At 45.2% G+C, this 12,984-nt stretch overlaps 1 protein-coding gene and 6 non-coding genes across 7 annotated transcripts; 1 reads left to right on the forward strand and 6 right to left on the reverse strand.

Annotated features, from left to right (window-relative positions):
* Nucleotides 1-1,558: 1,558 nt before the first annotated feature.
* Nucleotides 1,559-1,646, reverse strand: TRNAY-GUA. Its single transcript is given in 2 exon segments — nt 1,559-1,594; nt 1,610-1,646. It is a non-coding gene; the product is annotated as a tRNA-Tyr (tRNA).
* Nucleotides 1,647-4,426: 2,780 nt separating this feature from the next.
* Nucleotides 4,427-4,499, reverse strand: TRNAK-CUU. The gene has a single exon. It is a non-coding gene; the product is annotated as a tRNA-Lys (tRNA).
* A 367-nt stretch (nt 4,500-4,866) lies between these two features.
* Nucleotides 4,867-5,277, reverse strand: LOC118637622 (uncharacterized protein C1orf122-like). The gene has a single exon (XM_036273184.1). It carries the CDS (start codon nt 5,275-5,277, stop codon nt 4,867-4,869), a length of 411 nt encoding a protein of 136 aa, XP_036129077.1.
* Nucleotides 5,278-5,574: 297 nt separating this feature from the next.
* TRNAP-AGG lies at nt 5,575-5,646 on the reverse strand. The gene has a single exon. It is a non-coding gene; the product is annotated as a tRNA-Pro (tRNA).
* Nucleotides 5,647-6,668: 1,022 nt separating this feature from the next.
* Nucleotides 6,669-6,742, reverse strand: TRNAI-AAU. The gene has a single exon. It is a non-coding gene; the product is annotated as a tRNA-Ile (tRNA).
* A 597-nt stretch (nt 6,743-7,339) lies between these two features.
* On the reverse strand, nt 7,340-7,411 carry TRNAA-CGC. The gene has a single exon. It is a non-coding gene; the product is annotated as a tRNA-Ala (tRNA).
* Nucleotides 7,412-8,257: 846 nt separating this feature from the next.
* Nucleotides 8,258-8,330, forward strand: TRNAK-UUU. Its single transcript has one exon. It is a non-coding gene; the product is annotated as a tRNA-Lys (tRNA).
* Nucleotides 8,331-12,984: the final 4,654 nt, after the last annotated feature.

Genomic DNA, 12,984 nt, shown 5'->3' on the forward strand with positions numbered 1-12,984 from the left:
AAAATAACAGTAAACTTAAAGGGGGAAGTTTCTAATGGTGCAATATGAGAAACAGTGGCTGAAGATATAGACGCTGGGTGAGAGCCTTTATATGGCTTGAGAAACTTGATTTTCTCTCCCGGATGCACCTGCGCTTTCCTTCCGGCTCCCTGCTTCCACAGGTGGATTTCAGTGTTAAACTGGCGTCCAGTTTCTGAGCTAACTCCACTCTCGGTCTGCCTGTGCTCTGAGGATATCTCCAGACAGGATCTAGCTCCGTGTAGCATGTTACAGGTAGCGCTGGGGGCCTGAATTCGTCCTGGGGCTGTTTGTTCACCATTGATGTGCAGTCCCGCTCTTAGTCGTATTGACTGATAGGTCAACTACAACTTGTATCCGAAAATTCTGAATTCTTTGTAAATATTGAGGTGGGTAAGGAAGGGGCAGCAGCGTGCCGAGGGCGAGGAATTAAATAGAGCGGTCGCCTCGCAAGTGAGAGGTGGCGGGATCCATGGCTGTATTCTACAGTTTTACCAGTAACGTTGCTAAAGCGTTCTCAGCTAACATCCCCTGGTCGGGGTTCCGGACTTCTCATTGCCCATTTCATGACAGGGATGGCCATCACGCCCAGAGCCACATACTGGTGGTTACCTTATCTTCAGGATAGGATAGGCAAGGGTCTACTTTCTGGGATGTCTCTTATGTTTGCAAGTTTGAATGAAAGTGCCAAAGCGTGAGAACAAAGATAGAAAACACTGCCAAACACGAAATCTTCAGGCAATTCTCCCTTTCCTTCATCTAATATCTTTGTAGGTGAAGGTTCTTCAATAGTTATTGGGGATCATTTTTGAGACAGTATACATGAGATTGGCACAAAATTATGAAGTGCTTTCTATTGTAGAGATCTCTACCTTGTAATTCCCAAAGCGGGTAGAAAATCATACTCATTTTTCTCTTTATTTTTTCTTCTAAAATGTCTTGTAGCAGTGGGCCTCAAACCCTGCAGCACTTTAAAAAATCACCTGGGGGTTTTGAAAACTACCAACGCGGGGGGCCTACCTGCAAAGTGGCCTGAACAGGGGCGCTTTGTAAAATCTCCCCAGGCGATTCTGGTGTCCACCAACCGTTCTCAGCCAGGACTGAGAACCGCCATTACATAAAGGGAGCAGTGGGCGTAGTGCCCCAGTTTCTACCAACAGGCGGGGCTGTGGGCATCACCGGGGAAATCCTTCCCGAGGTTCAGGACTCGCGGGCCAGCAGGGGGCGCGCTTGCTCTACTAGTTCCCCGCGGTCGAAGGGTTCGCCCGGCCCCTCCCCCCGGTTCAGGGTCGCTGGGTGCGGCGGGGGAGAAGAACGCGGATTCGCGGCTCTGGACCCCCACCCGTTGGGCCGCCTCTGATTGCCTGGGTCACCGGCTCTGTGCAAACCAAGAGGTCTGATCGCGCATATAAGTCATGGTTACAGAAAATAATGATATAAAAACATATAGATTCGCTTAAGATCATCTTAAATAGAAACCCGTCCACGATTTCGAGAGCTGAAATGGACCGGGGACGAAAAAAGGACACAAAACGTCGACTCCTTCGAGCCGGATTCGAACCAGCGACCTAAGGATGACTGGGAACTTCCACTACAGTCCTCCGCTCTACCAACTGAGCTATCGAAGGAGGCACAGCGTTACCCTCCCCATCACCGATGCTGATTGTGTGCTCACAGCACCAGGTGCCGGCGGCCTCATGTATCTGTGCCCTGAACCGAGGAGAAACCGTCCGCTGACTTGCAAAAAGGAGACTGGCACCATGGGGAGAAGTCCCTGCTTCCTGCCACTCTGCTCTCACACTCTCCCCCTCTTTTTCATGTGTGTAAGCATTCCTTGTGCTGTAACGTTTGATAATAAGTTGCAGATATGACTTTCCTATTTAGACGCTAGCGTGCACATCATGTGTGAGGGCATTCTACATATTCCATAATTGTCACCCCTAAGAAAATGGTTTCTAGCCCATCAGAGATTCAGATCGACTCTGACTGAGATAGAATCCAGAAATCTGAAATTTTATTTATTTATTTATTTTTAATTTTATTTTTGTTACAGATGTTTCTCCTTTTTTACCCCATTGACACCCTCCTCCCCTCCCCCCCCCCGTCCCCGGCTTTGTTGTCCATGTCCCTTGGTTATGCGTACATGCATATAAATTCTGTGGTTTATCTCTTCCCACCCACCACCACCCCCTCTTCTGAGGGTTGTCAGTCTGTACCCTACTTCCATGTTTCTGGGTCTACCCTATTCCTCAGACTGTTATCTTCATTATATTCCATATATAAGTGAGATCATATGATATTTGTCTTTTTCTGCTTGGCTTGTTTCGCTTAGGATAATACTCTCCAGGTCCCTCCATGTTGTCTCAAAGGATAAGAGATCTTTCTTTCTTACAGTTGCATAGTACTCCATTGTATATATGTACCACTACTTTTTTATCCATTCCTCTACTGATGGACACTTGGGCTGTTTCCAGATCTTAGCTATTGTAAATTGTGCTACTATGAACATGGGGGTACATATATTCTTTCTGATTGGTGTTTCAGGCTTCTTAGGGTATATTCCTAGAAGCAGGATCACTGGGTCAAATGGCAGTTCAATTTTTAATTTTTTGAGGTAACACCATATTGTTTTCCATAGTGGCTGCACCAGTCTGCATTCCCACCAGCAGTGCACTAGAGTCCCCTTTTCTCCATACCCTCGTCAACACTTGTTTGACGATTTGTTGATGGCAGCCATTCTGACAGGTGTGAGGTGATACCTCATTGTTGTTTTAATTTGCATCTCTCTGATGATTAGTGATGTTGAGCATTTCTTCATATGTCTCTTTGCCATTTGTATGTCCTGTTTGGAGAGGTGTCTGTCTAGCTCCTCTCCCCATTTTTTAATTGAGTTTTTTATCTTCCTTTTGTTGAGTTGTACGAGTACTCTATATATTTTGGAAATTAATCCCACATCTGATGTATCATTGGCAGTGATGTTCTCCCATACAGTGGGTTGCCTTTCCATTTTGATGGTTGTTTCTTTTGCTGTGCAGAAGCTTTTTAGTTTGATGTAATCCTATGTGTTCATTTTTTCCTTTGTTTCTGTTGCCGTAGGTGATGTATCAGTGAAAATTCTGCTGCGTATGATGTCCGAAATTTTGTTGCCTACATTTTCTTTGAAATCTGAAATTTTAGAAACTTCCCAGGTGATTCACATGTACAGCAGACTTGGATACCAAAACTCAGGCCTTTCCATTAAATTGTCCTGAGGCCTGAGAGAACATGAGAACAACGTTAGTAAAGTCAGAGGGAGGTGTGTGGTTAATTTACTTTTAGAATCAACGAAGAGGTACTTGTCCGTTTTCTCTTCTCATTGTCATGGGTGTTCTAGTGAAACACATACCAGTGAACGTAGGAAAACTTCAAAGGAGTAATAAAGACGTGCACGGAGCGGCGGGGAAATCTCAAGAAGTCTCGGTCAATTTGACCGACGGACTGATTTTCAAGTCACTCTAATAATACCAAAATTCGCTCCTATCTGGAATAATAGTGGCAAAATACAGGGCTACATTGACCTGCTCCCCAACCACTATGGCCTTGTATGAGCAAAAGGGAAACATGGTGGAAAAGAAATGAACAAACATCAGTGACTGAACATGACAGCATTTTCTAAAAAGCAAAAAGCTCAGAGCAGTTGGGGGTAGAAGTGTAGTTTGAATTTTGAAAAACAGGCTTAAATCTTTGGATTTTATTTTGTAGGCAATTGCAACCTGTCGTGACAATTGCCTAGTTCTTTTACTTAGAACAGGAAGAGAAGAAAGGTTGGAAACAGCATTATCTGTTGGGTCCACTGTGCTGCGTGGGCGTGAGTGACCAGGACCCGAAAGGGTGTAGGAGACAGCGGTAATACAAAAAATTGTCTTCCATGTTTCCATAATGACATGTGTTTGAGCCAGAACGTGGCATCACCATTCTCAAGACTGTCCATGGACCCTGCTGCCTCTGAGCTTCTGCCTGTCAAACTGTTGCCGGTGCATCGTTTTGTCCACCTTCAGACTTGACCCTGTCCAACATATCCGCACCTTCCTTCTGCATCTAAGACCTTTTTCTTGGTGTGGATAGTGTTTCAGAATCATCGGAGGAGCTTAACTATACAGAGTAAACGCCCTACTACAGACCAAGTATAAACAAAAGTAATAGGCCAGAGAAGTTCAATCCTGCCCGGGGGCGGTGAGGCCACACTCAGCAGTTAGAGGGCGCAATTGATCAGCGGAGCCACGGGTAGTAGCAACTCACCAAAATCCCATGCTTAGAGAGAGTGGCGCTTCCCACTTTCTCGTTTGACAACGGTAAGGGATCCCTTTTGTGGCGCTAACAAGTCTAGGAAATCAGGTAGGAAAGCGTGAGAAGAAGATTAAAAAGGTTTCGCCCAACGTGGGGCTCGAACCCACGACCCTGAGATTAAGAGTCTCATGCTCTACCGACTGAGCTAGCCGGGCACTGAAGGACGGTTGTGCCCAATAACCTATCAGACTAACATAATTCTTTTGGGTCGGACTTTTATTGTTCTTTTTTTTTTTTTTTTTTGAGAGTCTGCAGGTTTTCTTTTAATCGAGACTCTGCTAAAAGTGTTTTCGTGGGACTTGGAGCACCCAAAGCATGCAATGGACATGTAACAACACCTGGATCCCCCAAAGCAGGCCAGACCACTCTGGCAAGCTCTGCCGGCCTGCCAAAACCCGGCAATCAGACTGGGTATTCCTTGGCTACATTTCAAAGCTCAGCCTTCCGCTAGGATGAAGTGGGAGTGAACCCAGCTGCTAGCAGAGCTGCCACCTTAGACCGAGGGCCAAGTTCCTGGCCCCTTCATTGAAGGCAGTTGTTCAGAGTCCAGCCACAGCCCCGGGGAGAGAGAGAACTCAGGGCCACCGGCTTGGGAATGGTTAGGGGCTCCGCAGCTCCATCGCCAGCAGCCTTTGGAAAGCCACCTCTGGCGCAGACAGCTGGCTCGGGGGACGCTGCAGGTTTGGCTGAAATATTCCCGCAACCCGCGGGTTCCGGGCGTCGGCGGCCTAGCTGCCGCAGCATCTCCTCGCAGGCGGCGATGGTGTCCGGGAGCTGCCGCGGCCCCACCGCGTCCAGCAACTGCCGGGCGCGCTCATGCCGGGGCGGCTGCGACTGTGGGGGTGGCCTTCCGCCGAGCCCCAGCGCCGCCTTTCCACGATCCACGCCGGCAGCCTCCCCCCGTGACCAGTCTGAGCCGGGGCCCCACTCCATCTCCGCCTGCGCGGCCCGACCACCGCCGCCCTCTCGGCCGCCCCCCTCCCCAGCACTGCGCTAAGGCTCCACAAAGCTGCGCCCTGTCCGGTTCCCATCGATCTTGTTCTGGACCGACTTTGAATATAAGATTCTAGATCTCGTCTATTTTTGTTTTATAAGTAAAATAACATGAATTAAAAGAATGTAAGCATTTTATGAAATTATTAACGTACCTTCCCATCCACTTTGACTACATCTTCCCATTTACCCCCATTCTTACCAACCTGTTAGTGACATAAGTAGGCAGCAAAAGCTGGGCTCGTCCGGGATTTGAACCCGGGACCTCTCGCACCCTAAGCGAGAATCATACCCCTAGACCAACGAGCCGCACAAGCGCCTGGTTTTTTTTTTCTCGCTTGAATATATTAAATGTATAGTGAATCTCTGTTTTTGTTTCTATTTCATGTATAGATGGGCAAAACTATGACTGATCTTTTTTTTTCTCCCCTTCTACCTCCCTCTCTCTTCTTTTTCCTATTTTGAAAACCAGGTCAACGTTGCTCTCAGAACTTCCCCGGATTTCTCCACAACCCAAATCCTCTCTAGATACTGTACTAAGCCTTATTTTTCAGAGGTCGATGACCCATCGTTTGTAAGAAACAACCGTGGCGTTTGTTAGGAGCGCAGACATCTGTGCCCTTCCTGTGAGGCGAGGCCCCACGGGCTGCATTTTGACAAGGCCCCTTCAGCTGTAAGCGCGGGGCTAATTCGGCCCTCCGCGGGTTCCCAAACCCACGTGGAGCTCTTGACTCGATCTCAGCATTTCCCACGGAAAACAGGTGAAAATTTACTCAGCAGGACATGAAGCTGTGAGGTGGCAAATAAGTGAAGGAAATGCGCTGCACGAGGAACTAGGAGATACATAACTAGGGCGATGAGTCTGTTTTGGTGGGACATGAGGCTGACTTGACAGGCGTCATATCAGGAAATGAGAGAACAGAGGGACAGTTCGGCGACAGAGGGCGAGGTGGAACCTGGAAAAGGGCTCAAGTTGGGATCCTCTGATGATCCACCCCGAAGGAAACTGCTCACTGAGCATCAGACTGCTCACACGGACCCTCGTTCCAGTAGCTCAAGACGTACCTACTGTGTCGGAGTTTTCGAAGGAAGTGCTTGGCCAGTAACCTGGTGACACTTTTTGCTTCTAATGAATTTAATCACTGCTAAGGTGTTCTGCTGCTTTTCTGATCCAGAGCAAAGGCTGCGAGCACCAGTGCTCCCTCGGACGGTCCGTGGCGGTGGAGACGCAGTGAGCGGGCTGCGTCTCCCCTACTCTAGAAAAGTACCCCAGTTTATGAAACACCACGATAAACTTAACCGCATCGGTGGAAAAAAAAAAAAAGCACCGATGGCCCGTACGGGGATCGAACCCGCGACCTTGGCGTTATTAGCACCACGCTCTAACCAACTGAGCTAACCGGCCAACTGATAAAAGAAGGGACGAAAAGTTAGTAGAAGAGTCTTCTATATTTGAATTTTTTTTTTTTCTTTCTTACTACTATCAATGTGGTGTTTCCCAGGAGCTGAACTCGTCCACCCAGAGCCGGGCTTCCTCTTGTTCGATGTTGGTCCTATTTTTTCGGGCCACGACGCAGCAACCAGAGGATAACAATACGCCTCCTTACATTTCTGTGTTCTCAGGATAAGATTATTTCTGTCCCTTTAAAGGCCAGCCAGACACCACAGATGGCCGTTAAGTCAATGAGTCCTGAGCAATTCTCCAGGTTGCTCCTCTTCGGCCTCTCCATTGGGTGTGTTTATCTCTTTCAATTTTGTTTCAGATAAAGATCCTCAAATACTTAAAAGGAATCTAATCTCCATCTCTACATACAGTTCTACACGCAGTGGCTAAAAGAACCCTGTAGGCCTAAATGTGTTTTTGCTGCTGTCAATACATTCTTGCTTGCTTTTCTTTAAAATCAAAGAATATTTTAAGAAATTAATGAAGAGGAGGATACAGCATATACTAATTGGGCATTTTAAAAATGTAACTACTGATTGTGGAAGCGCAAAAGGGACTTGGAGATGCCGGGGATCGAACCCGGGGCCTCATACATGCGAAGCATGCGCTCTACCACTGAGCTACATCCCCTATCCCGTAGCTGACCTCTCTCCTCTTCTCTCCAACTTTTTAAATCCGATTTTTCCCCCTCTGCAATTGCGCTCTTCTGAATGTTATAGCTAAATTTTCTTTTATGTATTCCTAAAACCTCGACATGGTTGGTGGGACATTTATTGGTATTTCAAGTGGAGGAAGCCTTGCAGCCATCGGACCCTAGGCAGCGTTTAACCTCGAGACACAGGGATCGAGGTAAGTGCCTGAAATCTGATCCGGAAAAGGAGAGTGGGGCTCTTCCTTAAAAGCTTACTTCTTTTCTTTATTTTTTTTCTCCAAATACAACTGACGCCCAGCACGAAATCAAACCGTTTCCTCTGTTCCTTTTGAGGTGTCCAGAGTGCTGCGGAAAAGATGATTTAATTCACTAGATAAAACACAGCATCGTCTCGGCTTCCTTTTGAAAGTACTCCGCTGGGGCCCAAGAGTAGATTATTGGAGCTATTTCTCGGGGAAGCGTAGGAACCGAAGACCAGAGTTGAGCAGTTCTTGACTGCTCTGAATTCTATGTAATCCATTATATATCTATATGCACTATATAGATACAATATCTATACATATATCATAGCGTATATCATATATATAGGGTTTGGGGGACACGATTATTAATGTGACAGGATAGATCCCCGTCTTAAAAAAACAAAACAAACAAACAAAAAAAACCTCGTTGCAGCTGAGTTTCTGCGCTTATTAGTATTAACAAGCATTTTCTGAATGACTACCTCCGAACAGGAATTACAGATAAAACTTCTAAAATGGCCTTCGCCTTCTAGTTTATAGTTAAATTAAGTATAGTTAATGTGACTACCTCCACCCATGTGAGCCCGGATAGCTCAGTCGGTAGAGCATCAGACTTTTAATCTGAGGGTCCAGGGTTCAAGTCCCTGTTCGGGCGCAATAGTTTTCCTTCCGCATTCCTGCAATTTTATTCCAACAAGTAGTAACGGAAAAGGAAATCATAAACTAGGGCCTATTCGGTACATAGGAGGGCCTTTCAGTCAGGTGGCTGGAAATCACAGGACAAAAACACCTCATCTAGCATGAGTAAACGTTTTATTGACAGTAGTTACCAATTATCAAAGCTCAAATTGTTTTTGAAAAGCAACAAAGGCGCTACACTGCTCGCTCAGTGTGCTCCTTTCTGATCACCTGCTTTGTTCAGCTCTGGGGATGCCCAGGGAAATAAAGTGTGGTAAGCACTCAGAACTCATGTGGCTTTCAAACTTTGTGGCCAGGATCAGTTTGAAGTTTAGTTTACCTCTGCACCCATAAATACACAGGTCACAGGAACAAAAGTTGCCTAAATAACCATTTACTCTTCCACATGCCCTGCATTCTGCTATTTTAGATTCTGATTTTTTTTTTTTTTTAAATGCTGGGTGCTACCCACCATTAAGTTGATTTCAAGTCCTCCTTGGGAAACACTGGGCTGTAGGGTAACCATGAAATGAAATGTAACATGGTTCAAGGCAATGGGTGCTGTGCTGCCTAAGCCGCTTGCTCCAACCCTTCCCCTAAATCCAAGCCCCCTGTCCTGGAGTGACCCAAAGCCTCAAGTCACCTGAGTGCCAGGGCACCATTATCTCTGCATTGCTTGGCAGCCCTAGATTGAGACTTCATTTGGTAATTGCTGAAAGCAAAAATTTCATCATAATGGATCAACAAGATAACAGAAAAATTAGATATTTTTTCTTGCTGTTAAAAATCATCAAATGAGCACTAAACCTGCAGAAAAACAACACCTCCTAACTGGACTGATCAACCAACAGGGGATTTGAAGTTGAATTTACTAGGAAATAAAGCAAATGACATCTGTTGTGGACAACTAATCAAAGATTCTGGGCCAGGTCTGTATAATCTATATATTCATTTTTCCTTTTTTTTTTTTTTTCTTACTTTAGTTTCTTCCTATCTCACAAATAAAACAAGAGGCCAAGCACTCAATATAGTAGTTGTTTTCTTTCCCCTCTTAATTTCTAACTGTAAAGATAAATCTTTAATTGACTGTCCTTTGATATTGCTTGGAAGGAAGGAAGGAAGGAAGGAAGGAAGGAAGGAAGGAAGGAAGGAAGGAAGGAAGGAAGAAGGGAAGGAGGGAGGAAGGAAGGAAGAAGGGAGGGAGGGAGGGAGGGAGGGAGGGAGGAAGGAAGGAAGGAAGGAAGGAAGAAGGGAGGGAGGGAGGAAGCAAGCAAGCAAGCAAGCAAGCAGACAGGAAGGCAGGAAGGAAGGGGGAAAGAAAAACAAGAAACTACAGATGTTTCCCTGCCTTTAAAGATAAAGCCTTCCTCTGTTCTGGCGATTTTGCTGTTCAAATGTGGCCTCCAGTTCCTACAAAACCACTTTCCCTCCTACATGAGACATGACATACAGGGAATGAGCCTTCCTGGTGAAGAGGACCGACAATAACAAGATATATTCAAAATAAGCCACCTGACAATGAAGAACCAACAATGCTTTTAATAACTGACCAGTGCTGCTTTTTAATAATTAGTCAGCAATGCTTACAAGGAAAGATCTTAATCAAAAGGGGAGGAGGGGTGGAGAATGTAAAATAATATAAATGGAACTACATTATTATTATTATTATTATTTTATTTTTTCCATCACCATTTTATTCCCTCTGTGCCCTCTTCCACATCCATCACCCCTGCCCTCTCTAAATGGAGCCACTTTATAATGGAGCTGGAGCTGCCATCCCAGAACTCCCTTGCACATTGTGTCTCAAACCTTTGGATATTAAAACCCTTTGGACTAGGCCTAAAGCAACATTGTTCCCCCAAAGAACTGTTTGCAAGGATAACAAGAAAGCTGAGATAATGAGCACCAAACTGATGATTAAGGCATGAAAATAAAAAATATTGTTTGGAGTTAGCAATACTATGTTGGCTTATCTGTACCAATAGCAATACCTTCCTTCTATTGGTATAATTGTTCCCCTTCCCTTTCTCATAAACACCCCTTACCTTTGCCTCCTAATCAGAGCACTATTAGGGCTTCTGCCTGAATCAGTGCTTTCCAAAGAAATAGCTATTCTTATTGACCTGAAATTAACACTGTTGCCTCTTGCTTTGGCCTTTTATTTTTCAGTTAACATGTCTGAATTAATGGGTTGACGTCTAATTCATCTTTGTTCTGACTCAAAATTTCTTGTGATTAACTCCATCATGTCACCTAAAAGAAATTAGAGCAGTGCAAAAGAAAAAAAAAGCAATAATAGAATTACTAATATCTACATTGTGAGGGAGGGGCTTTCCATGTGCCAAGCACTGTATTAAGCACTTTTGCAAGGTTTAACTTGGGGACTGCTGAACTTGGATGAGAAAAAAAAAAAAATTACATTTTTAAAATTTCTAACCTCTAACTGAAATTAGCATATTCAGTTGAATGTAAGCAACAAATTTCAGTCAGAAGAGAAGTAGCTGTGGCTTTGTCGCCAAGAAAAATCGCAGATATTTTCACGCCCAATACAGTTGTTACAAATATCTCCTACTTACTTTAAAACTATAGTTGTCATAAGAGGGGTCTTGATGTTTACTATTTAATGCATTACATTAATGAAGAAGCACACATATGACTGTACTGCAAATTATTCCTATTGTTTGGTAATTATTTCGTAGCATAATTGGTTTTCTTTGTTACCTATATTTCGGGTTTTTGTTGCTTTTTAAAATATAATCTCGAGAAGGGCTCCAAAGCCACCATCAGGCAGCTAAGAGGTGAAGCAGCCGCTCCTCGAGGCGACCTCCTGGTGCCGGCGGCCCCTTACACCAGAATTTCACCAAAGGGTCGCGGGCTTAGAGCCCGGGACGAAGCTCGAGCCAGGTCTGCGAGGGCCCCGAGGGCCGCCCAGGGAGCATCTTCACGCTCACAGAGTCGGGCCGCCTGGGGATCTGGACGCAACCCATACACGCATGCGCGGGGTCACCGACAAGGCGCACTCTGACGGTCTAGAGTTGACCGGAAGTGCGTCGACGCGGGGCGGCTGCGTCCCCGGAAGTTCCGGGTAGGGCTTTCGCACTCATTGGTGACCCGGCCCGGCAGCCTTTGCGGGGTTTTGGAGAGAAGCGATGTCCGTTTTAGAGCGTCGCTGAGACGGCGGTTGAAACATGAACTTTGAGGCGAGGATGGTTACCGAGACGAGTCCCTCCGTCTTTTTCCCAACCCTCCCAGCACCAGTGCCTCCATTTGTGAGGGTTTAAATGTGATTGTTGAGAACCCTGAATCACTCAGACACCCAAATCCCCAACATGTTTGTAAACCAAGGTGTTAGGCTACCAGTGCCTAATGGATCGGAAAGATGGGCAAAGACGTTTAAAGGCGTACTTACGTTTTCCTAATTTGCTCGTCCCACTTCAGGAGTGTTTCTGTCTAAAAAACTGTCCTTATGTAGAAACAGCTTTGTGTTGCTGGAGGCAAACGAACACCCTGAATTCCACGCCACTTTCCCCCTGGAATGTATTTTCCTTTCGTTACTACCCTTATTCACTGGAAATTACAACCGTTTAGCTGGCAGAACACTTCTATTATTTGCATTTGAAGCGAAATGGGGATAGTAGTATTTAATTTATAGTCATGGAAATAAAAGTATGCATGTAAGTCACTGGGCAGGCTGTCTTTGGCAAACAACGTAAACCGTGTAAAAAACTATGATTATAAATTTTAATTTGATTCATCAATTTATTGAACATCTATGTGCCATATTCTATTCACATCGTTGTGTTATTATCTTACTAGAAGACTTTTCTGCACTTCTTGCTTGACCAACTGCTACTTGTTTTCATTTTGCTGTTTAGATGTCAAAATGCCCCAGGAAGCCCTCCCTAAAACCCCTTCAAGTTCTGGCATCCTGGTCTCCTGAGGCATTATCACAACACTAAGCACACTGCTCTGTGGTGATATCTATCACTTGACTTTGGGCTTTGAGAACAGAGAGTGCTTATCTTTCATCCTGGAATGTTTGGCAAAAAGAAAGCACACATAAATGTTTGTTGTTTATGGAATAAAGTGGGGTGGGCACAGTTGAGCGGAAGAAGGATAGCAGGATAAAGTAGAATTTCCAGTAATTCAGTTGTGAGTTATCTAAACAGTCTTCCTGCTTTAACTCTTCCCCAGTACAGCATATAGCCCATGCATCAGTCACACACACACACACACACACACCTTACATTGTGTCATTTCTCTGTTCAGAATCTAATGGCCTCCTGTCAAGGAGAACAATTACAGCCTGGAGAGTTCCATTCCCTGGACCTTGGCCATCTCTGCAATCATATAAACTATCACTCCTACCCTCACTCCAATTCAGCCACTTCTGCCTCCTAGTTCTTACTCAGCAGGTCTACTTCCACCTCACCTCTGCATTTGCTATTCCCTCTGCTGAAATGCTTTTCCCTCATAGTCACATCTCTTGTTCCCCTACTTCATTAAATGCTCTGCTGAAATATCACCTAACACCCTTAGTACCTACTTATACTTAAGTCTCCCTGTCACATAAATGTTTGTATTTTCTAGCTCACCCATCCCCAGAATATAAGTTTGGTAGAAGTAGAGAC

This window comes from Molossus molossus, unplaced genomic scaffold, assembly GCF_014108415.1.
Source record: "Molossus molossus isolate mMolMol1 unplaced genomic scaffold, mMolMol1.p scaffold_m16_p_20, whole genome shotgun sequence".
In the NCBI taxonomy this organism is placed as follows: domain Eukaryota; kingdom Metazoa; phylum Chordata; class Mammalia; order Chiroptera; family Molossidae; genus Molossus; species Molossus molossus.

Bases quoted from the DNA above. Each gene is read 5' to 3' on its own strand.
- LOC118637622 (XM_036273184.1), bottom strand. From the start codon at position 5,277: ATGGAGTGGGGCCCCGGCTCAGACTGGTCACGGGGGGAGGCTGCCGGC.